At 36.6% G+C, this 24,159-nt stretch overlaps 2 protein-coding genes across 2 annotated transcripts in view; both read left to right on the plus strand.

Annotated features, from left to right (window-relative positions):
- GYS2 (glycogen synthase 2) overlaps positions 1-24,159 on the plus strand; it is a 59,950-nt gene that overhangs the window by 11,294 nt on the left and 24,497 nt on the right. The window contains exons 2-7 of the mRNA XM_030804441.1: positions 4,356-4,537; positions 8,376-8,567; positions 10,106-10,288; positions 16,331-16,475; positions 22,000-22,117; positions 22,303-22,423. Of these exons, the coding sequence (XP_030660301.1) occupies positions 4,356-4,537; positions 8,376-8,567; positions 10,106-10,288; positions 16,331-16,475; positions 22,000-22,117; positions 22,303-22,423 (941 nt within the window). The remainder of the gene's footprint in view (positions 1-4,355; positions 4,538-8,375; positions 8,568-10,105; positions 10,289-16,330; positions 16,476-21,999; positions 22,118-22,302; positions 22,424-24,159) is intronic.
- Positions 13,297-14,238, plus strand: LOC100587510 (peroxiredoxin-4). The gene has a single exon (XM_012502448.2). It carries the CDS (start codon positions 13,355-13,357, stop codon positions 14,168-14,170), a length of 816 nt encoding a protein of 271 aa, XP_012357902.1. The 5' UTR covers positions 13,297-13,354; the 3' UTR covers positions 14,171-14,238.

Below are 24,159 nucleotides of genomic sequence, written 5' to 3' on the forward strand. Positions count from 1 at the left end.
TCCTCAACAAATAATTTTGATGGTTTCCAAAATTGTCCAGAATTTGAGGAAATACTTAGGTGTAGTAGATGACATCAATTTATGTTAACTTAGATTTGTTGTTTGATGGTTAAGTTAATCATGTCTGTTCTTGTCCAGTCTAGAAGTTTCTGCTTCCAAGTTTTATATATCCTCCTCATGTGTTCTGTTCTGTCCTCAGCACATGACATCTGAACTGTGATTTGATAGTGTCCTTATTATCAGACTCTGTTCAATGACAGTTTATAAACTTTTTTTTGATACAGTAAAAACTTTTCCTTTAAGATGAAATTCTTAAGGACAATTAGCTTGTGTAGACTCATATGAAAATTGCTTGCATTTTGGAGTTACATTAGCTCTTCTCCTTTATAAATTAATGAATCCTATCGGTACCATATAATAGCATCAACACTTGCCTTTTTTGTCTCACCTTTCAAAGGGCAATTTTCCAAAAAGTATATTTTGCATGGCTCAGGCTTAATGTCTCCAGATGCAGTTCTACCTTGTGACCATTGATTGTGACTATTGATAAGATTTACTATGTAAAGTATAAGTTACTGGAATAATACATTTAAGAAATATAGTAGCTATCAAAACCTGTAGTCTGATGAAATGGAATATGTTTTGAAAGATAGCAGTGAAAAATGAGAAGTAATACATAAGTAATAAAATTTCTCTTTGCAATTGAGTTGAAGATTGATGCCAGGATCTTATTACCTCCAGGATTTCACAAAGGATTTCTTGAGTCATCCCCTTGCTCTAGCTTATGAAGAAAATATTGCTCAAGTAATCGACAGACTATTTGTGTATTCTCACATGTGATTATTGTTTAGCGCTGTCACGGGAAATATCCTGCCTAAGTTTACTGGAGGTCTTCCTCCCCTTAGCCCTCCCTATGTCCTCCTACCTGGTTATCCTTTTCAATCCTATTAGTCTTTCCTTGCACACTCTACTCCAGCTTTGGGCCTGGGCTCTAACCATTACCTCTGCCTAAAAATTCCTCTTCATAATATTCATTTGCCCAGTTTCTTCACCCTTTGTAATTACCCCATTAAGTGACATTTTACTTGCTCAATTTTTGCCTTTCCAATCAGATGTAATTTATTTTATATTTTTAAAATTTATTTATATATATTTAGGAGGTATGTACTAGTTCGTTATCATGCTGCTTATAAAGACATATCCGAGACTAGGTAATTTATAAAGAAAAAACATTTAATTGTCTCACAGTTCCACAGTGCTGGGGAGGCCTCGAGAAACTTACAATCATGGTAGAAGGAGAGACAAACATGTCCTTCTTCACATGGCAGCAGCAAGTAGAAGTGCCAAGTAAAAGGGGGGAAAGCCCCTTATAAAACCATCAGATCTTGTGAGAACTCACTATCACGAGAAGAGCATGAGTGTAACCTCCTCTATGATTCAATTATCTCCCTCCAAATCCCTCCCACAACACATGAGGATTATGGGAACTACCATTCAAGATGAGATTTGGGTGGGGACACAGCCAAGCTGTATCAGAGTACAAGCTCAGGTTTGTTACATACATATGTTGCATAGTGGTGAAGTCTGAGCTTTTAGTGGACCACCACCTGAAAAGTGAACATTGTATCCAATCCGTAGTTTTTTGGTCCTCACCGTACTCCTATCCTCCCACCTTTCTTTAGTCTCAAGTGTCTATTATTTCATTCTATATGTCTGTGCGTACTCTTGTTTAGCTCCCACTTGGCTCTCACTAAATGAGAACATACCATGTTTGACTTTTTTCTGAGTTATTTCACTGAGGATAATGTCTTCCAGTTCTATCCATGTTTCTACAAAAGACATAATTTCATTCTTTTTTATGGCTGAGTAATATATATATATGTATATACCACATTTTCCTTATCCAATCCTCCACTGATAGACATTTAGGTTGATTCCATATCTTTGCTATTGGGAACAGTGCTACTTTGAACATACTAATGCAGATATCTTTTTTAATATGATTTCTTTCACTTTGGGTCCATACCCAGTGGTGGGATTCCTGGATCGAATGGTAGTTCTGTTTCTAGTTCTTTAAGAAATCTTCATACTGTCTTTCGTAAAGTTTGTACTAATTTACATTCTTACCAACAATGTATAAGCATTTTCTTGTCTCCACATCCTCACCAACATCTGCTGTTTTTGAACTTTACAATGATAGCCATTCTGACTGGCATAAGGAGGTATCAAATGGTTTTAATTTGCATTCTCTGATTATTAGTGATGTTGAACATTTTTTTCACGTTTATTGGCCACTTGTATGTCTTCTTTTGGAAAATGTCTGCTCAGGACCTGAGCTCACTGTATTTGTCAGGGTTCCCTAGAGAGATAGAACTAATAAGAGATAGATAGATTGATAGATAGATAGATGATAGATAGATATAGATACAGATATAAAAGGGAGTTTATTAAGTAGTGTTAACTTACACAATCACAAGGTCCCACAATAGGCCATCTGCAAGCTGAGGAGCAAGGAAGCCAGTCCAAGTCCCAAAGCTGAAGGACTTGGAGTCCAATGTTTGAGGGCAGGAAGCATCCAGCACGGGAGAAAGATGCAGGCTTGGAGGCTAAGCCAGTCCAGCCTTTTCACGTGTTTTTTTTCTGCCTGCTTTATATCCCGGCCACACTGGCAACTGATTAGATGGTGCCCACCCAGATTAAGGGTAGGTCTACCTTTCCCAGTCCACAGACTAAAATGTTAATCTCCTTTGGCAACACCCTCACAGATACACTCAGTATCAATACTTTGCATCCTTCAATCCAATCAAGTTGACACTCAGTATTAACCATCACAAGTCCATCCCTTGTCAACTTGAACCTATACACATCTCCTGAGGTCATACGTTATCTTCAAATAAAGACAACAATAAGTCATAATTATGCCTAACATACTAAAACTATCCTTTGTGCAACTGAAAATGCACCAATCCCCATCGCAAATGCTATTACATAAGGTTAACAATACTTAAATGCTGATATGAAGTCAATAAATCTTATGTCATAAGGAAAAAGGAAATACAATGAAGATATTTTCTAAGTACAAGTGTATAAATACACGAAGATGTTTTTAACAAAAGAAGGAGGAAATACTCATGAAAATTACAGTCCTTTTATCTGCAGTTGGTCACGTGGTTGTAGCTGGTATTGATGACTACCTTCTTCTGCTACCCATTCTGTATTCCCTTTGCCTTCAGCAAGCACCTCAGTAGGTCTTGTTTTGTTTTTGTTTTTGTTTTTTCCTGGTGGAGTGACCCAAACCTTCATTTGTAGTCCTGACTGGAATGGCCTGTTGTAGTTTCCCATTGACCTTAATTCCAGGGCATGGTAATACTAAGAGACACCCTAATGGATCTCCTATATTCCATGCATATGCTTCCTTACCTCCATTGTGGAGTCGTAGATTGATTTCATCTTGATAGTCTGGGTTAATCACCCCAGGCAACACTGTAACTCCCTTCTTAGCCTGTTGACTTAAACATAGGAGGAGACCAAAGTGTCCAGGTGGCAATCTTAATTTGCAGTTTAATGGAATCATTGTGTCACCTGGTGGCAGTATTCCTCCCTCTGGAACTAAGACCTCTAAGCCAGCAGAACATAATACCATGGGAACAGGAAGCAAAAATTTTGCTAGTGGAACACTAGGGGTGATGGTGAGTGGTGCCACTTCCACTTCCACCCTTTGATTCCTGGACCCATGAATCCTGGCTATGGGAGAAACAGCGCCATATATTGGACACTGATTCAGCACATACACAGCCTTCTGGAGAACTTTGCCCCAGGCTTGCAAACTATTGTCACCTATTTGGAATTGTAATTGTGACTTCAAAAGGCCATTCCACTGTTCTATCAATCCAGCTGCTTCAGGATGATGGGGATCATGGTAAGACCAGTAAATTCCATGAGCCGAGATCGTGCCATTGCTCGCCTGCTTGGGCAACAAGAGTGAAACTTCATCTCAAAAAAACATCTCAGGAAAAAACAAAAACAAGTAGACCTTGCCTAGGCCAGGTCTAATTTTTAATCCTTTTATATATAGATTTTTGAAGTATTTGACCTCTTTGCTGCTGCCAGCCTGCTGCTATTTCACATGCACCTAGAAGGGACTTTAAAACATGCACAGAATTGAACAAAGCAGTAATCATTCATTGGTGTCCCTTAACAATATGTTAAATACTATTCTTTTTGAAAAGTAAATAAATCCTTGGGCTTAGTGGATCCTAAATGCTAATTTAAAAATCTAAACTCATTTCCGTCCCTTATCACTTTAAATGAATTGCTAACCTGAATGACAATAGAAACTTTTTTCCTTTTAACAGTTGGAGGCATCTATACTGTGATTCAGACAAAGGCCAAAACAACAGCAGATGAATGGGGAGACAACTATTTTCTGATAGGTCCATATTTTGAGCATAATATGAAGACTCAGGTGGAACAGTGTGAACCTGTAAATGATGCTGTCAGAAGAGCAGTGGACGCAATGAATAAGCATGGCTGCCAGGTAAAGGAACTGACACTTCACTTGGCAATTCTCAGTAAACTTATGGGAAAAAAGACTGTAAATAACATGAACTCACAAGAGAAGACCATTCACTTACTTAACGAAAAATTTCAGGTTAGTGAGAAGGATGAGGAACTTGCTTTTAAATGGATTTCATTTGAGACACCTTGTGAAAACCGAGGAGGAAGGATAATTGGTTTGGAGTTCAGCAGAAGCTATAGAGTAAACATGTTTTTGAGGAAGTCATTTGTACATAAACTGAAGTCATGAGTGTTGTTAAAATTATTCAGTGGAAATGTTTAGACTTGTTTAGACTTGGAGTAAAGGTTTTCAACCAAACCTTGTGGAATGCCAGCATGTTAGGGCATCTACATTAAAAGAAGCTAGAGATTGCAAATGTAGAAGCAAAGCTAACGATGTAGAACCAAGGATGTTCAAGTCTTAATCCTCAGAAGCTGTGAATATGTAACCTTTTATAGCAAATGGAATACTGCAGATGTGATTAAGTTAAAGATTTTGAGAAGGGGAGATAATCCTGAATTATCTAGGTGAGCCCAAAGTAAACATAAGGGTCCTCATAAGAGGGAGGCTGTAGAATTAGAATCAGGCAGGAGATGTACCAATGAAAGCAGAGGTTGAAGGGAGCTACTTTGTAGATGGAGGAAGAGGCCACAAGGAATATAGGTGGCCTATAGAAGTAAGAAAAAGTGGCCAGGCACGGTGACTCAAGCCTATAATCCCAGCACTTTGGGAGGCCAAGGCGGATGGATCACCTGAGGTCAGAAGTTCACGACCAGCCTGGTCAACATGGTGAAAGCCCTGTCTCTACTAAATATACAAAAATTATCCAGATGTGGCAGGCGCCTGTAGTCCCAGCTACTCGGGAGGCTGAGGCAGGAGAATCACTTGAACCCGGGAGGCAAATTTTGCAATGAGCTGAGATCGTGCCATTGCTCGCCTGCTTGGGCAACAAGAGTGAAACTTCATCTCAAAAAAAAAAAAAAAAAAAAAGAAGTAAGAAAATAAATTCTTCCCTGGAAACTACACATGGAATGTGGCTCTGTCAATACACTGATTTTAGTCTATTTTGGACTACTGACTTCAATATCTGTAAGATAATAAATTTGTTTTAAGCCACTAGGCTTGTGGTAATTTTTTATAGCTCCAACAGGAATCATGATGTCAAGTCAAGGAAGGAGAGAATTTTAAGTATGAAGAAGGGATTAAGTCAACAAACGATTGATCCAGGGTCTGTTGGGTTTGGTAATATTTGGGCCGTTGGTAACATGGATAAGTACAGCTTCAGAGAAGAAAGGAAGGTTAAATCTCATTTCAGTGGGTTGAGGAATAAATAAGTGGTAAGAAAAAAGACACAGAAGTTGTGATTATGAGATTTTTCTATGAATATAAAATATAATAAAGTAGTTGCAGAATGACATGGTTTTGAGAATTGGTGTGTTATTAAATATGGGTAAGACCTGAGCGTGTTTATTTGCAAAAAGGAAATACCTAGCAGACAGGGAAAAGCTAAAAGCTCAGAATACATGGAGGATTGAAGAGAATAAAGTCGCTGAGAATGGGGTAGGGAACAAGATCCAAAGTAATATTGAAAGAATCGTTTTTCACTTGTCTCACTCGAAAAGGAAAAAGATAAATGCAAATACTAGATACAAGTTAATGAAGAATTCAGGACAATCTTACCCAATGTTTTTGATGATCTCACTGAAACAGAGTGACAGAAATGGAAGTACAAGAGTTGTAACTGGGTAACAGAACGCTAAAGTGGAATATTTTAGGAAAGAAATAATTTGGGGTTTGACAAGGAAAGAATGCAGTCATGATCTTGAGTAGCTGAAATCAGGTGGACATGAAAGTCTTTTAAGTCTATAAGGTCAAGTAACCCTGAGGTTAAGTGTGCAGGCTAAAAAATCTGGAATTTGAAGTTGCTTAGGATAAGGTCAAAAAGTAACCTTATCTTTGCTGAGCGAGGAAAGGTAATATTTTTGGATAGCATACATTTCAAAGGTGTTTTATATGTAAATAAAGAATAAGGCTTTAAAAGTTTCAGTAGAATTTTAAAAATCAGTAACTTTCCTTCCTACTCACCCCAGGAATATAGTTTCTGGGGGTGAAAAAAGGCAAAGTCTTCACTTGAGATGCTGTGTGGGTAGTGGTGTCTAGGAGGTGCGTGCAAGGTTTAAGGAGTGGAATGTATAATTTACAAGGGAACTTGAGATCCCAAAGAGTAGCGGAAAACATTTCTTAGTGAGGGCAGCATAGAGAATGTTAGAAATGTGATAGAACAATGCCTATTGTACTATCAGGATGCAAATAAATTAGATGTTAGAAGGCGCTTGCATTTGAAGTTCTTGTGAAGGAAGAGGTAGATGAGAAACACAATGGAACTGACTGGTCTCAAGACTTCATGGCTTTCTAGTGTAGGGATATTTTCATGTTGCAGCCAAGAACTGACTGGAGGTCAATACCAATTGGCTTACATTCTCTATTTGTGTAATAGTTTCAGCTCTTCTTTATGATCTTAGCTTATGTATCATGTGGCACATATTAGGCAGTCAGTAAATATTATATAGTAATATTACATGTTATTCACAGCGTATAAATACATGAAGCAATGAATTTCCCAAGGAGAAAAACTATTGAAAAGTTGTTTGGGCCTCAGGAAAATTTCATCTTAAAAGGAAACAGTGGCATGATAAACACTAAATTATAATGGAAACAACTGAAACATAATGAGGGTCTTTCAAGGTTGACCAAGGAACAGATGGGTGAGAAGCATCCACATGCATGCCTGGGACCCCTGGTAGGAAATGATCAAATTGGGCTTTGAAGTCCTGCAAAATTAAGCCATAGGTGGAGTCATAAGTGTCAATATGCAAGCAATATTAATATATGTTATTTTCTAGAGAAGCCTGGATCCACATTCAAAAAGACTCTTAGCCTCTGCTGAGTTCCAGAAAGGGTTTGAAGTGGTTTATGAGGTTGTATATCATGTAATAGGAGAATAAACATAAAATGAAAATTAAGACAAAAGAACAAGTAAATTACTATCGAAATATGGAGTAAAAAATATCGAAAAAAGGAAGTTAAAACTTGGATATGCAAGTGATGATATACATACAATTGGAAAAAAAATGAGAGAGCTAATTCATTAAAACTTGCAGAAGATAAAACATTTAGGAATCAACGTCAATTTGAAGAATGTAATAGAATTATACTTCGAGTTGCTAAAGAGATAATGTATCTAGGCCAATGTGTTTAGTTAAACCTCTGGCAGCAACCATATTGGGAAACATTTTGCATCAATTTTTTTGATAGGAATAGTAAGATAAATCATACATATTGAACTACAGAAATAGCTTTTTCTTCTAGCAGGAAATATTGTTAGTCCTGTTCCATAAAAGAAAATAAGCGACACTGGAGCCATTATATCCAACTACCCAGGTTTTCAGAGATACAAAGCATTTCATGGCTCTGTCATAAAAGCAGAGACTATAATATTAAATCTCTTGTGATCTGTGAGTTCAAGGTCACAAGAGAGTAACTGAAGACAGATGGACAGAGATTACATGATCTAGATACATTGTTTTTAAATTTAATGAAGAGCAAGAATTTGGAGGTTCTAGATGAATAGATTTATGCTCATTCCAGCTTGAGGCTCAAACAGCAGAGGCTATATGTTATCAATATTCTTTTCTAAGTAGCTTGTTTAATCTGCTATTGAGTACTACATAAAGTTTATATCCTCAGAGTGCAAATACATTGTCCTGTCTTGCATGATTTAATATCACTACATGGCTATGTGTTCTTTATATGACAGGTGCATTTTGGAAGATGGCTGATAGAAGGAAGTCCTTATGTGGTACTTTTTGACATAGGCTACTCAGCTTGGAATCTGGACAGGTGGAAGGGTGACCTCTGGGAAGCATGCAGTGTCGGCATTCCTTATCATGACCGAGAAGCCAATGATATGCTGATATTTGGATCTTTAACTGCCTGGTTCTTAAAAGAGGTATGGTTTATTATATGGTGATACAACAGAGGAGCAGCACAACTGCTTTCAGTGCCCAAGAATAATCCCATGATCTTTAAATGAGGCAAATTTTGAGATGATGCCATTATGGCTTGTCCTAATGCAATTGAAAGAAATCTGAGGAAATGTTGAACATTCTGCAAATTAAATGCCAGCCTTTGGAAGAGTGTAATAATGATACTTATTACTATTTACCTCATGTCAAATTTAAATGGCATGATGTGTATCAAACACCCAATTATATTGCCCCATATATAGATGATACTTAATATATATATATAAGAAAAACATGAAGTATAGACTCTTAAGAGTAGCAAATAGCTTAGTAAGCTATTGTTTAATAAGCTTTCCAGGTGATCCTGATGTACACTACATGTGATAATCACTGTTTTAAGTTAACTCTCCAAACTTCCCAATTCTCTTCTCAGCCTTCTTGAATGCCAGTGTTTTGCTATTGTCTCTATTAAGGATATGAACTCTCATCTTGGAGTCAGTGTGAATGTTAATATTTTGTAAGGGCAAACAAAATAAGCTGTCTCTTTGTAAGGCAAAGATACGGATGCCCACCTGATTTAGAACTAGACCCTGGGGTGGAATTAGACCCCGATCTTCAGTGTGTTACAAAGCTGCTATTTGATTCTAGGCATGTTTTTTATTAGCCTCTTTCTCTCTAATTCCATATTCTTAATAATATATCAGTTAAATTTTGTTGGCTTCAAGAAAAAGAAAACCCAAATAAGATAAATTTAAAACATGGAATTATTATTTATTATAAAATGATGTAATGGCATTTTATCTTTGTTTCTCAAAATCAAATATGCAAATATACACATGAAAATCATGGTACGCTTTTAGAGTTTTCAAGTCATTGAAAATCCAAGTAATTATTTATTAGAAAAAATGATATTTTAAAAGCCACTTTTTCTTCATATGCATTTTTTTCATTATGATTGTTATATAGTTTTAGGCAACATTTGCTTCTCCATAAGTGGGCCACTACAAATATAGAAGACATTTTCAAGTCTCTTGCTGGCCATTCCTTTAGCAAATATCAAAATGTGCACTATAAATAAACACGTCTAGTCAATTAAAAAAAAATTTAAGTAGTTTTTTAAAAATAAGCTTATAAGTGAGTAGTCCTAATTGATTCAGCTATTCAGTGACATCTTTAAGAATTTATTTGTCCAGTCAATAAATATTTTTTGAGTGCCTACTTTGCATTTATTCCATTTATTTATTAATATTCATTACCTGTTATTAATATTAGTATTTATTCTTCTGTGGATACAAAAAATCTGCTCCATCACTGAGAGGATTAAGACATAAAAATATATGGGGTTAATGAACATGCCACTGAATCCTGTATTATCCTTGCTAAATATTCATGCTTTATATTTAGACTCCTTTAAATTGCAAAATAATTTATAGACACCATAAGTCCACTTATGATGTGGACCATGATCACAATCGAGCTTCATCAACAACTTTTCTGAATGCTTTTTTTTTTCCTAATGTAGGTGACAGATCATGCAGATGGTAAACATGTCGTTGCCCAATTCCATGAATGGCAGGCTGGAATTGGACTGATCCTTTCTCGAACAAGGAAACTTCCTATTGCCACAATATTTACAACCCACGCTACACTACTTGGGAGGTATCTCTGTGCAGCAAATATTGATTTCTACAACCATCTTGATAAGGTAAATATTCCTTCCTCCCTCCCTCTTATTCACCCTTCTTTCAGATTGCTGAAGCTGAAAGATAAGTATTGATCTGTACATTTCATCTGCCAACCAGATGGCAGAAATGCCCTTTTAGCTAATCAATATTCATGACAAAGCTTCCCTTGGGTTGATAGACAGCTCATATAGTTCAACTTTGTTCAGAGTACACTAGAGTATAGAGGTGAGAGGCCTGATTTTTGTCCCACTTTGGAACAATAGTTCCAGAGGGATATGGCAGGAGTAAAGACACGGTGTAGGCGCAAGGTTGGGCCCTTGTTCTAGCCTAAGGCTATGGAAGTGCTGTGAACACCCTGGATCCACACGCAGCTCTGAGTGGCAGGTAGGTAATTGAGATTTGAGACATACAAACTTGCACTATGAGACTTACTTCCTCTATTTCTTCTATCTTCCAAGTAAACAATTGATTAAAAGCCACATTATAGGTTGATAGGTTCAATTTTCCCTGTAACTTTGCAATGCACAGGGGGCATTTTTGTGGGATCAAGTAAAACAGAAGTTATTGCAAACAGGGATATGGGTTCTTGGTGAACAACAAGTTATTTTTGCTCATCTTAGCAGGTTACCTGAGTCTATGACCTGCCAAAGTCATTCAGTTTTGATTTATTTCTTCTATTTTTCATGTCAATTTAGATTAATGAAAGTATATATTTTATATCATCATGTTAGTAATATTAACAAAATGTTTGAGTAGTATAAATTCAGAGGTTTTGCAGATTTGGTGTCTATATTAACAATCAAATCTATGTAGTACTCTAGGTTCAGTTTTGCTATCAGGAAAATTAGGAAGTTACAAAGTTGATTTTAAAAATTTCCCAGCTTAAAGAGTTCTAGGATTCTATAAAACAGAATGTGTATGTGTGTGTAATACACAAATAATACTCAAATAATGCCACTGAAAAGTTATACTACTGTCCCAAAGACACTTAGAGGGCAAGAAAGTTCTTTCTAAAAAACTTTAACATCTGTAAAGCAATGAGTGGTCCTGATGAGCCCTTCCCTATAAAAAGGTCAGCCTAATCTAAAGGTCAAACTAGAAACATAAGCTGTACATTTAAAATAAAATCACCAAGGAATTCAGAAAGCCTGGGGATCTGGGAGGTTCTTAGCAGTATATAGTAATGGTGGACTAATAAGGGCAAACCAGTGATCTGTGATAAGCTGATAAGCTCCACAACCATGCTTCCTGGAGAGGAGTGCACTTTGACGTCAGTGAAAGAGAAAGTATTAGAGTGGCAGATTGAATATTTCACTTCAGAATTCTTGAATCTTGTATAGTAATAATTTTAAAAGCTACTAATAATACACATAGGATATTTTTCTTTGGTTTTAAGGAAGAAATGCATTATAATATATACTTACATGTTACAATTTTACCCTTTTGATGAAAGGGCAGTAGTTATCATACTGTCTTTAATCATACATCTCTCTAGTTTAAAGCCCCTCACTGGGTGAGATACTTAAGTTTAGTCAGATCCCTGCCCATCTTTCTAGTAAAATGTTCTATCTAGCAAAATGACTAGTAGACAACAAGCAGTTAAGAACTAGCTTTTGGGTTAAATTCATAATCATTTTACACAACAGAAGCCCCCATGCTCACACTAAGTTTAGAATTTGGGTGACACATAAGAACACCAAATTATATACATGAAAGGTTTTTAAAAATTCAGCATAAGGAAGAAGTCATAGTGTAATCTTTGATGCAGGAACCAGGATCAGCTTCAGTAAATTCTGACTCAGACAAATAAAAATAGGGCAAATATGAGAACAAGAATAATTAAACTTTTGTACATTCAGAAAGATTAGAACGATTTTACTCAAATTACTGCTAACTGAAAACAATTTTTGTTAGTAGCCAATTACAAAAACTCTAATGCTGGTTTAAGTTTTTAGTAAAATTCATTATTTAAAATAAGATTTTAATCTCTAAGAATATGTCTCCAAACTCATTTTTTAAAGTCCAATCATAGATCAGTTATCCTCTCGACTCTAATGACCACATAATAAATGCTTTTTTTCCCCCTAAAGCCTTTAGTTTTCTTGTTTTGCCCCCCGCCCCACCCCCCGTTTTCTTTTGTTTGTTTGTTTTTGTTTTTGACACGGAGTCTTGCTCTGTCGCCAGGCTAGAGTGCCGTAGCGTAATCTCGGCTCACTGCAACCTCCACCTCCCAGGTTCAAGTGATTCCCCTGCCTCAGCCTCTTGAGTAGCTAGGACTACAGGCATGCGCAACCACGGCCAGCTAATTTTTTGTATTTTTAGTAGAGATGGGTTTTCACCATATTGTCCAGGATGGCCTTGATCCGCCCGCCTCAGCCTCCCAAAGTGCTGGGATTACAGGCGTGAGCCACCACTCCTGGCCCTTTTTTTCTTAATTGTAACAGAATTTCCTAGATGGAAATCTGAGGACAGTGCCATTTGGGATTGGCAGATGGGGAAGGAAGCCATGGACAATTATTTGGTGGATTTAAACTCTTTCTTCTGATCAAGTTTTGAGCTAGTCAACTTCAATTATAGGGTTATCCACATGTGTCACTGGGCTGTGTTTTATTGATTAATATGTACTTTACCCATTTTTTGTTTTTCTATACACATTATCCAGAATTCAATAAAAAATTATGAGATATATTAAAATGCAAGAAAGTAAAAACCCATTGTCAGAAAGACCAGGTCCAGATATGTCCTATGTTGGAATTATTGTACAGAGATTTTAAGATATGATCATAAATATGTGGAAGAGTGGACAACATGTGTAAACGGATAAGGTTTCTGTAAAGCCACAGGAATGGCCACGCATACTACAGACCTAAAAGATAAGAGTGCCCCATGGGAGGAGGGAAAGGTAGAAGCATGCACACCCACCTGACTTCCCCAAGGCCTCTCACGGGCTCTCCAGGCTCTTGCTATCCTGCCGCTGTATTTGTGCATACTCAGCCTGCTCATTTAGAAAATCTATCTTCCGAGCTCCCTGGCGGCGGGAGAAGCCGCGCTCGCGCCAAGGGACGTGTTTCTGCGCTCGCGTGGTCATGGAGGCGCTGCCGCTGCTAGCCGCGACAACTCCGGGCCACGGCCGGCACCGAAGGCTGCTTCTGCTGCAGCTACTGCTGTTCCTGCTGCCGGCTGGAGCTGTGCAGGGCTGGGAGACAGAGGAGAGGCCCCGGACCCGCGAAGAGGAGTGCCACTTCTACGCGGGTGGACAAGTGTACCCGGGAGAGGCATCCCGGGTATCGGTCGCCGACCACTCCCTGCACCTAAGCAAAGCGAAGATTTCCAAGCCAGCGCCCTACTGGGAAGGAACAGCTGTGATCGATGGAGAATTTAAGGAGCTGAAGTTAACTGATTATCGTGGGAAATACTTGGTTTTTTTCTTCTACCCACTTGATTTCACATTTGTGTGTCCAACTGAAATTATCGCTTTTGGCGATAGACTTGAAGAATTCAGATCTATAAATACTGAAGTGGTAGCATGCTCTGTTGATTCCCAGTTTACCCATTTGGCCTGGATTAATACCCCTCGAAGACAAGGAGGACTTGGGCCAATAAGGATTCCACTTCTTTCAGATTTGACCCATCAGATCTCAAAGGACTATGGTGTATACCTAGAGGACTCAGGCCACACTCTTAGAGGTCTCTTCATTATTGATGACAAAGGAATCCTAAGACAAATTACTCTGAATGATCTTCCTGTGGGTAGATCAGTGGATGAGACACTACGTTTGGTTCAAGCATTCCAGTACACTGACAAACATGGAGAAGTCTGTCCTGCTGGCTGGAAACCTGGTAGTGAAACAATAATCCCAGATCCAGCTGGAAAGCTGAAGTATTTCGATAAACTGAATTGAGAAATACTTCTTCAAGTTATGATGCTTGAAAGTTCTCAATAAAGTTCATGGTTTCATTACCAAAAAAAAAAAAAAAAAAATCTATCTTCCCATCTCTAAATGTCTAAATGTTAAATGCTGTCTTATCTGTGACGTGTGATTCTCTACAACAATAATAATAATTAATAAAAACAATGCCTAAATTTATTGAGCACTTTCCATATACCACGCACTTTTCCAAACATTTGACATTTGTTATCTCATTTGAAATTCACAAAATACTCAGTGGGATAGAAAACATTCTTTACTTCTTTCCAGAGTTATTTTTCTTAAACATCGGCTCTGTCTTTACCATACCTCTAAACAAACACTTTCAGAGTGGCTTTTCTTGTTTACAGGACAAACGCAAAATTCCTAGGCTCATCTTCAGGGATTTCAGTGATCTGGCCCTATTGTATCCGACCAGCCTCTGTCTCTTACATTCTACATCCAATGCTACAGTCACGTCAGATGTCCTGCTATTTTCTGCACATGCCATAGCATTTTCTATACTTGTTCTTTAGGGCAGCTAGCATTTCAGCTAAAAATAACTTTCCCAGAATTAAACTTTTATATCCTGGTCCAAATGCCATTTTATTCATCCAACCAATTTTGAGATAGAAAGATGAATAAGTCTTCGTCTTTGCACTTGAAAGTCTTACATTTGTAGAGTTGATACTGACTACACTTACTGTGTAGTATGAGATACTTTTGCCTACCTTCAGCCAGAGTGAATCAGTGCTGCTTTGATCCTATAACTTATTCAGACACATACTCATTTCATTTCTACCTGTTTTTTATCCATTTTCCATTAATTTATAAGTTTCCTAAAGTTAATAGATACACATAAATTGCTCAAAAAAGTTGATTAAATGAGAGATTTGGTTTCATGAATTAGACTGGCCACATAGAGCTTTTAAGAAAACTTCTGCTGATCCAAGCATGTCACATACAACCTGATTCAAACATTTTCAGAGAGATGATTCCGAATATTACAGTCATGAAAGAATGCTCTGGGAGTTTTCTTGTTCTAATCATGAGATTCCTCTAATGGGTCTCTTTTTAGTATTTTTCTCTCTATGATGCTGTAATTATTGGGACTAACTTGTTGATAGAGTTGAAGTCTCAATGATATAAAAACAGATGAATACAAGACTGTATTCATTCATCAGTCAGGCTGATTAGGGATCAAATTAGGGTTCTACTAAGATCCTTAATAGCAATGTGACCTTCAACAAGTTTCTTGACCTCTAAAAGGTTCAATTTCCTTCTCCATAAAATGAAGACAAAATGTGTGTCTCAGTAGTTTATAAGAATTAACTATGTTATTGTGCTTAGTGGAATGCCTGACACTAGTGCTGAAGAGCTACTGACAATCTTCATTATGAAAAGCACCCTACTTACATAATGTCAGAAACGTTACATATTCTTTTTGTCTTAGACACTGCTAGTTTCATATGCAGCTGTGTGAGACACTACATCCAGTAACTAAGTGAAATGGCAAAAGCCCACACTGTTGCCAGTTACTTAAGTGATTGCTGGGAATTTGACTTTTTTTAAGTTAAACTACCCAGAAGTATAGATAATTGCATAATCTGCACAATATCTAACTAGAGTAATTATACACTCTTTGCAATTATAAAGGGGAAGTTCTATAACCAAGGAAAAGCATTTGTCTTTCTCTTTTTCAGGTTCCCTTTCAGTGAGTTAAGCATTATAATAATTATTCTTATTTTCAATGTCAACTTTAATGTCAATTTTGTTTCATTGTTTATGGGAAAATATATAAAAGACTTTGGAGAAAGGCATTAGCTCAGTATTCCAAGATGTAGATAAGTAAAAGTGTAATTAAAACGTCAAAAATTCAAGAATTCTATGTGATTACAGCAAGGTAAAAACATCATTTACTTAGGGAGTTAAACAGCAGTTTAGAAGGAGAAATGGAGTAAACAATGTCTTTTAAAGTGTAAGTCCTTATGTATATTGTAGTAATGGGTTTAATTCAAGTTTTTATTACTTTTTTGTGGTCATAAAATTTTACACAGCCTTGAAGTAAGCCAATTGGTGAAATGTGTGATTTTGTTTAGCTTGTGTAGAAGGGCCAGTGTTAGCAAATGTGTGTTTTATTTTTGTTTCTAACAGTTTAACATTGACAAAGAGGCTGGGGAAAGGCAGATTTACCACCGGTACTGCATGGAGCGAGCTTCCGTTCATTGCGCTCACGTGTTCACCACGGTTTCTGAAATAACAGCAATAGAGGCTGAACATATGCTGAAGAGAAAGCCTGGTAATTATTATCCCTGGATCACCTATCTTTCAGTTCCAAATGATGTTAGACTATGAGGATTTTGTTTTCCATTATGAAGTAGTAGTTTGAGGAAAAATTGCATTCAGTTACCACGCAGCTCTTTTTATGTATTTTAATTTTCAATTTCAGTAGGTTTGCAGGGAAACCAACTCAAAGCTATATCTGGAACATGGCTAAGTGTTCAATCTGTGCTTGTTGAATAAATGAGCTATGCTTGAAATAACCTCGGTATGACCTGGGTTGTCATAATGAGTTGGTATGTGTAAGGAAGTTCGGTTGACTCTTGTCTTTTAAGAAAATGAAAGCCAAGAAAATAGAAATTTGTGTGAGACTAACCCAGTCTTACATCTTGTAACATTACCTCATTGGTGCTGTATTGGTAGAAACGTTTTATTTTCCCTATCCCCAGATTCCTTGCAAATTTTCCTAGGAACTATCTACAGACCCAACCAGTGGTTGCAACGTGAAGAACTCATGCTCGTAAGACATGGCCCTGTCACCCGGCCACAGCTGATTGGCCCAAAGGAAGACATCTGACATAAGCTGAGCCAATCAGAATGCTCCCATTCAAACGAGTCTCTGAATGCACTGTCATATAATGGAACACTACCAATAGTTTTGAGCTATTTTTTTATTCTGTTTTTTTATTCATTATTCTATTCTGTTGCACCGGATGCAAAGAAGATTAAACTACACTGAGTTGTTATAAGAAGCAAAAACAGACTGAGAGAGAGAACTCGAGGTTCTCCACAGTGATTTTGACCACTTTTTTTTTTTTTTTTTTTTGAGATGGAGTCTTGCTCTGTCAGGCTGGAGTACAGTGGCCCGATCTCGGCTCACTGCAACCTCCGCCTCCCGGGTTCAAGCAATTCTCTGCCTCAGCCTCCCGAGTAGCTGGGATTACAGGCACCTGCCACCACGCCCACCTAATTTTTGTATTTTTAGTAGAGACGGGGTTTCACTATCTTGGCCAGGCTGGTCTTGAACTCCTGACCTCGTGATCCACCCACCTTGGCCTCCCAAAGTGCTGGGATTTAAGGTGTGAGCTACCGCGGCCAGCCAATTTTGACCACTTTAAAAAATCATTCCTAAGGCTCAGCTACATATTTGCCATGAGACACTCCGGCATCCTATTAATAAATAATTCCTTGTTATTATACTTAAGCCAGCATTAGTAGGTTTATATTCCTTGCAACGAAATCATCCTAATTAATATATCCTCCTTGCTTAATTCCTGTGGTCTTGTCTCTAGTTGTCCTTCTTTCAGATGGCAGAATGTGTAGAAGAGGTATTTCAAGGTGCCAGATTAAAAAAAAAAAAAAAAAGGACAAGAACCCAACTAATTTGAATAGTGACAGCATTAAGAACCTATAGTAGCCTTTTTTTTTTCCCCAAGGATTCTCTTGGATTCACTTGGATTCTTACTCTCATTCTTCTTTTGGGAGTTTATTCCATCAATATGCTCATTTCTCTCTTGGATCTTCCTTTTTCTTGTCTACAGTATCTTTCTCTGAGCTAACAAAAATGCTTTCTTTGTTTTTGCCTATTCTAAAATGAAAATTTCTCTTGAGGTTGCTACCCTGCCAAATATCATACCATCTCCTCCTTTCTCCTGCTGCCAAATACCTTATAAGAGTAAACCGTAATTGCTAGGTTCACTTACTCATTAGCCCCTGGGACTCTGGCTTCCAACCTCCCACTCTGGCCTAAAATTGCATTTCCAAAAATCATCAAATTCAGGGTCATCTAATGTTTTTTATTTTTCTTTATATTCTCTAGCATTTAAAGGCGGTGAACATCTGTTTCCATTATTTTTCATTACACTGCACATTCTACTTTCTTTCCAGTATAATCTTTTCTGGTGCCTCTAATCATTTTTCTACTTTCTTTTACTTTCCAAAGTGGACATTCTCCAAGATTCTATTCTAGGTTCTGCTTTCTCTATATACTATTTTCTTAAATTTTTGTTTTCTTAAGAATATAGCTACAGAGTAGTGGTCAAAGCATGCGCTTTTTGCCTAACTGCCTGTATTCAGTACCAAAAATGATTTTATGTTGAGTATACGTTACTAGCTGTGTGACATTATAAAAGTTACTTAAGCTCTCTGTGTCTTATCTGCATAATGTGGATAATCCTTTCTCTTATCTAGAATCATTGCAATGATTCAAACAGTTAACATATGGAAAAAACTCAGCTCAGTGCCTGGTACATTGTAAAGATTTAGAAAATATCAATTATTATTTTGTGTGGATCACTGTCTAGATTTTCCCCAAGTTCTCATTTATTACTGAGTGCCCACAAGCTAGCTTTCTCTGGAAGTTCTACCAGAAACTATAAACACTGCATTCTGGGTTTCTTCAGACTTGCAGTAGAATCATGTGCTGGCTCTGATGGAAATTGTGAAATCTCTGAACATTTTGTGGCTCAAGAAGGTCAAAGGACTTTTAGTAGATCATTAAACATATAAACCTTCCCAAGAGCATTCTGAAAAAAAAAAAATAAGGATCGCATGGTTTAACTATGACTTTGTATTCCTTGATTTTTCTTGAAGTCTTCCCCGATTAAAAGTTTAACTACAGCCATTACTTTTAATGCTGAAGGCGCAACTACAGAGCAAGCGGCAAATTGGCTGGGTCAAAAACATGCATGGGACCAGATATTTTTCAAAATATCACTGTATAATAATTAGCAAAAGCCTATATTTATTACTATATCGTTATGCTTTTGCCATAAATTTGACTCAAAATAATTTGAGATGTTGAAAAGGTGATATTTTCTTAAAAATATTGGAGAGAAGGCAGTATGATAAATTTACTAATAACAGATAAAAAACTGAATACAACATATGCCTTAAATATCCTATGTTGCTTTCAAAAATTTGTCATTTTCCCTTTAATATAGTCATTAATGGTGTTGCAATTATTGATTTTTGAGCCCATGCTAATACCTTATTATGAACTCTAGCTAATACCATCCTTTAGTCAACGTTTTTCCTTTGTGTTGGCATTGCCTAACATCAGAAAGGTGGGTAACATTGACATTGTCTTCTACTTGGGAACAATAGCAAGAAATTAGTGACCAGTGTTGCTTCCAGGGAAAGGAAAAAATTATGGAACGGAAGTGAAAATGAGATTTTTCAAGGTCAATATTTTGATTTTTTAAAAATTTAAGTGATATGAGCATATAACTTATATACACTAATTTATTATGTAATAATTTATGTACTTATATGAACTAATTAAATTAAATTAACTAATCAAATTAATTTAACTAATTTAACATAATTTCCTAGTTATTTTACTCCATTTTACTATGATTTTAGGTTATTTGTATATAAGGGTGCAGTAATACCATTATATGTTACTGCACCATTATATACAAATGACCTAAAACCCATAACCTATATAATGGTGCAGTAACATCCATATATCTATATATCTATATATATACATATTTCATGGATGGAAATACTATAACGGTGTTACTGCACTTTTCTTCCCAACTCTGCATTTACATTGGTAGCTTGAAATCAGTTATGATGGGAATATTTACACCTTGGAGAAAGGCAAATACTAAAATTATCTCTCTCTTTCTCTTTTTCTCTCTTTTTCCTGGAGTACTCTTCGTTAAATTTTACCAGCATATGACTGCACATAGGCCTGTGCATGTGAGATTATTCTGTTATAAATATGGATATTAGAAGACCTCATTGGCCTAACTCTTTAGGCTAATAAACAGACAATTTCAGGACACAGATCTTTTTTTTTATAATTGTTTGTGAAACAATTTAGAAAATTGCTGAGGATTACAATCCATAATAAGCTGGTATCCACATACATTCTTGCCTTCTGTAGCTTTTTGTATGGTACAATTGTATGACACCACTGCATCAAAAGGGTGGAAACTCCTGAGCCAGGCTGCTTTGGTTCTAAATCCAGCCTCTGTTACTTTGTGCTTACTTGACATTGGGCAAATGACTTAATATTCTGCAGGCCGGTTTCTTCATTTGTAAAATGGGGACAGTGAAAACAAACCTCATAGGGATTTTTAAAAATTATTCTATATGAAATATAATAGGGCCTGGCACAAAGTGAGCCCTACGTAATTGCTGCAGAAAGATAAATACATTTTAAGATGTAATTGTCATACTATATGAATCACATTATATAGTTCATTTAGGAATTATTCACATGAAAGCTTTCACTGGAAACCTTGGCTACTTAAAATTGATTCTACTGTGGCCATGTATAGAAAAGAGTGTAACAAATGTCAGATTACTTAATAAAAACTCATAAAAATCAGTAAGTTTTTATTTTCCACAAAAAATGACCAAAAAGCCTGGATTGATTTTGTGGAACCATATGAAGAAAATAGCCAGTTAACTGTAAAAAATTCTATTTTTTCATTTTTTTTTTTTTGAGATGGAGTCTCGCTCTGTCACCCAGGCTGAAGTGCAGTGGCGTGATTTCTGCTCACTGCAAACTCCACCTCCTGGGTTGAAGCAATTCTCCTGCCTCAGCCTCCCCAGTAGCTGGGACTACAGGCGCACACCACCACGCCTGACTAATTTTTGTATTTTTAGTAGAGATGAGGTTTCACCATGATAGCCAGGCTGGAAAATATTCTTAAAATTACAAAAATCTTCATAGCCCTGTGCTACATTTTTTTTTAACATAGCTTCTTTTTTCTTGTTTTTGCTTTATGCTACTAAATCTGATAACCCATGTATTCAACTCAGTAGGTAGTTTCCATCATATGCTCTGAGTGGTCCCTCTCTTTCTTGTCACAGACCAATGTTTGGAAAACCAAGAATGTCTTCCTGCCTGAGCAACAAAATCTCCTGGGAAGAATGAATCAGTTGTGTTAGAAGTAAGAAATGGAAATAATAATAGAAATTAGAAGTAAGAGGCTGCCTTTTCCAATTTTCCAAATGCACAAAAGGTGTCCCATACACTTGTGGAAAACAAGATGGCAGGAGGTAGTTTAGTGCGGGGTTAAGGAAACAGTATGTGGGGTCAGACTACATGGATTCTGCTTCGACTTACCAGCCGTGTGTTCTTGGACGGGGTCTTTAAACAACTCTGTGCCTGAGTTTCCACCTCTGAAAATGCAGATAAGAGCTCTCACTCCCGTGGTTTGTTGAAGAGATTGAGTTATACTCTAAGCCTTTAGAGCAACACCTGGTGCACATTAAATAATCAATAAATGAGTACTATAATAACTATTATTATTGTTATTGATTAACTTGTTCATTGTACCAGTCCCTCATTGTTATTTTGGTCAGGCATTTCTGATTTCCTATTTCAATCAATAGACCAAATTTGTTGTGAATTTTTATGAATTTTTTATGAACTGGAAGTTTTATGAATTTTAAATTTTATGGTAGTCAGAAAGTAGAATGTTAATAAACATCTAACTTTATAGTTTTAAAGATACTTTTTTCTACAATGGTATTCCCTTCAAAAAGAGAATTTTCATAATAATTTTGTTTTGCTTTTCTAGATGTAGTTACTCCAAATGGCTTGAATGTTAAGAAATTTTCAGCAGTGCATGAGTTTCAAAATCTACATGCCATGTACAAGGCCAGAATCCAAGATTTTGTTCGAGGTCATTTCTATGGGTATGATTTTCTTTATTAAAAAAAAAAGAAGCATCAAATATGAGGGATCTTTGGTAGAGAGAAAACAGAATTGTAGTAGTAAATGTTTATCTTTCCCAGCCCCCTTTGTACATTATCAGAATTTATGTGTGTACATTTTGTTACTGTTGCTGTATTTCATTTGAAACGGTTTTGTTTTGTTTTAGTCATCTCGACTTTGATCTTGAAAAGACTTTGTTCCTTTTCATTGCTGGGAGGTACGAGTTTTCAAACAAAGGAGCTGACATCTTCCTAGAATCCTTATCTAGGCTAAATTTCCTGCTGAGGGTAAGAAAGCTCTAGGACATGATGTAACGCTCTTGTAGGGAGAACTTTCTTCTGTGGGAAGTGAAGAATTTTTTTGCTTCTTAAATAGTTTTCAAGAGAATAAATGATAATTGTATTCTAAAAATGGCTTCAGCCTTTCAATTTACATATTGGAGTTACCACATTGTTGACTTGTGTGTATTTGTCTATAACGTTGTCTTGTTTTTTTTTTTGGAGAATCTTAAGCTTATCCCATTATATATCTCATGAAGCTTATCCCATTCTCCCTTCTATGTTTTAATAAGTCATTATAACATCCCTTTTCCCTCACATGAGTTTGTAATCAATTGAAAAATAAATATAGAGAAATCAAGTAAATGGAGAGCAAAATAGCAATTTTCAAAAAATCAGTGAAGACTATAATGGAAGATGTGGCTTATGTACATGACAATATGCATCCTAATACTGAACCTTGTTATTACTGTTAGCCATTTAATCATAGGAAGCTCTGACCATCACTCTCCTCTCCCGACTGAAGCAGGCCTTCAGAGTAGCATGCGCCACACAGCTTGCAGCCAAACTGGACAGCACTAACTCTCTATAGAACAGGGCAGACATATACACACTCTGTTCACTCACCTCCCCAGCCACACCACCTCCCTGCAACTGAGAGTCTTAAACTCTTGAACTAGTGGCTGTCACACCACATGAAGGCATGAAGGAGGAAAAAGAAGGTTCTTACTCCCAACAATGTGAAATCATTTTTTTACTCAGGAAGGTGGGATACAAAGTGGGTTCTCAACTAACCGAGCAATACAATATGCATAAATAGAAGCAACTATAAAAAAAGATACTATGTCATAGCTATTGATGGGAGCTATTGGTTTATATTCCAATCCCATCACATACAAATATAGAATAAGTAATAGGAAAATATTCACAGGAGAAGAGTGTAGAATTTCAATCTTAATGAGATAATAAGAAAATCTAAACTTTCCTGAGTTCTGTACTACCCTCCAGTTAAATTTTTATTTCTTGGACATAAATTTTTTGCTTTAGAACAGACATTATACCAAATATGCTAAAAAAATTTACTAAAGCCACATTAATAAGCAAGCGATTCATTAATAAAATCCAACTATGCAAAACAGACCTGAAGACTAAAAAGTTTATTCTTAAATAATCTTACTTCATATTTCCTAGTATATATTCATTCAACAAGCTTTATAATGGACTCACAACTACATCACATATACAGTCTTTAGGGACATTATTAATAAATGCATTTATATAGTTATTAAATATTCACTTTATTTATAGATATGAAGAAAAGACTGATTACTATTATACTAGACATAAAAGATAACTGTGATACCTGGATAAGTTAAAAGAAGGAATTTTCTTTCCACATAGTACATTTATTCTTTGATAGCACATTGGCTGTTCCTAGGGTGAGTTTCCTATTGTATGCCTTCAGTAGCTTTCCCTAATAAAATGTCAGGCCCCGGAGGGCCGAGGCTGCGTACTAGATGGTAAAGTGCCCCACACTCTGGAGCTAGTCAGTCATTTCCAGAACACATAAACCTTCATAGAGGTTCATGATTTTAATTGAGTTTATGCTTTCATTCTTATAGCTTCTTAACAAGTCATTTCCTTTTGAGAGATGCCAAGCCAGCAGTTTAAATGTCAGCGTTGGCACTAGCCTGTTATAGGAACTCAGATAAAATATTTAACCTCTCATTCCTTTCTTTTGACAT

This window comes from Nomascus leucogenys, chromosome 23 (assembly GCF_006542625.1).
Source record: "Nomascus leucogenys isolate Asia chromosome 23, Asia_NLE_v1, whole genome shotgun sequence".
In the NCBI taxonomy this organism is placed as follows: Eukaryota; Metazoa; Chordata; class Mammalia; order Primates; family Hylobatidae; genus Nomascus; species Nomascus leucogenys.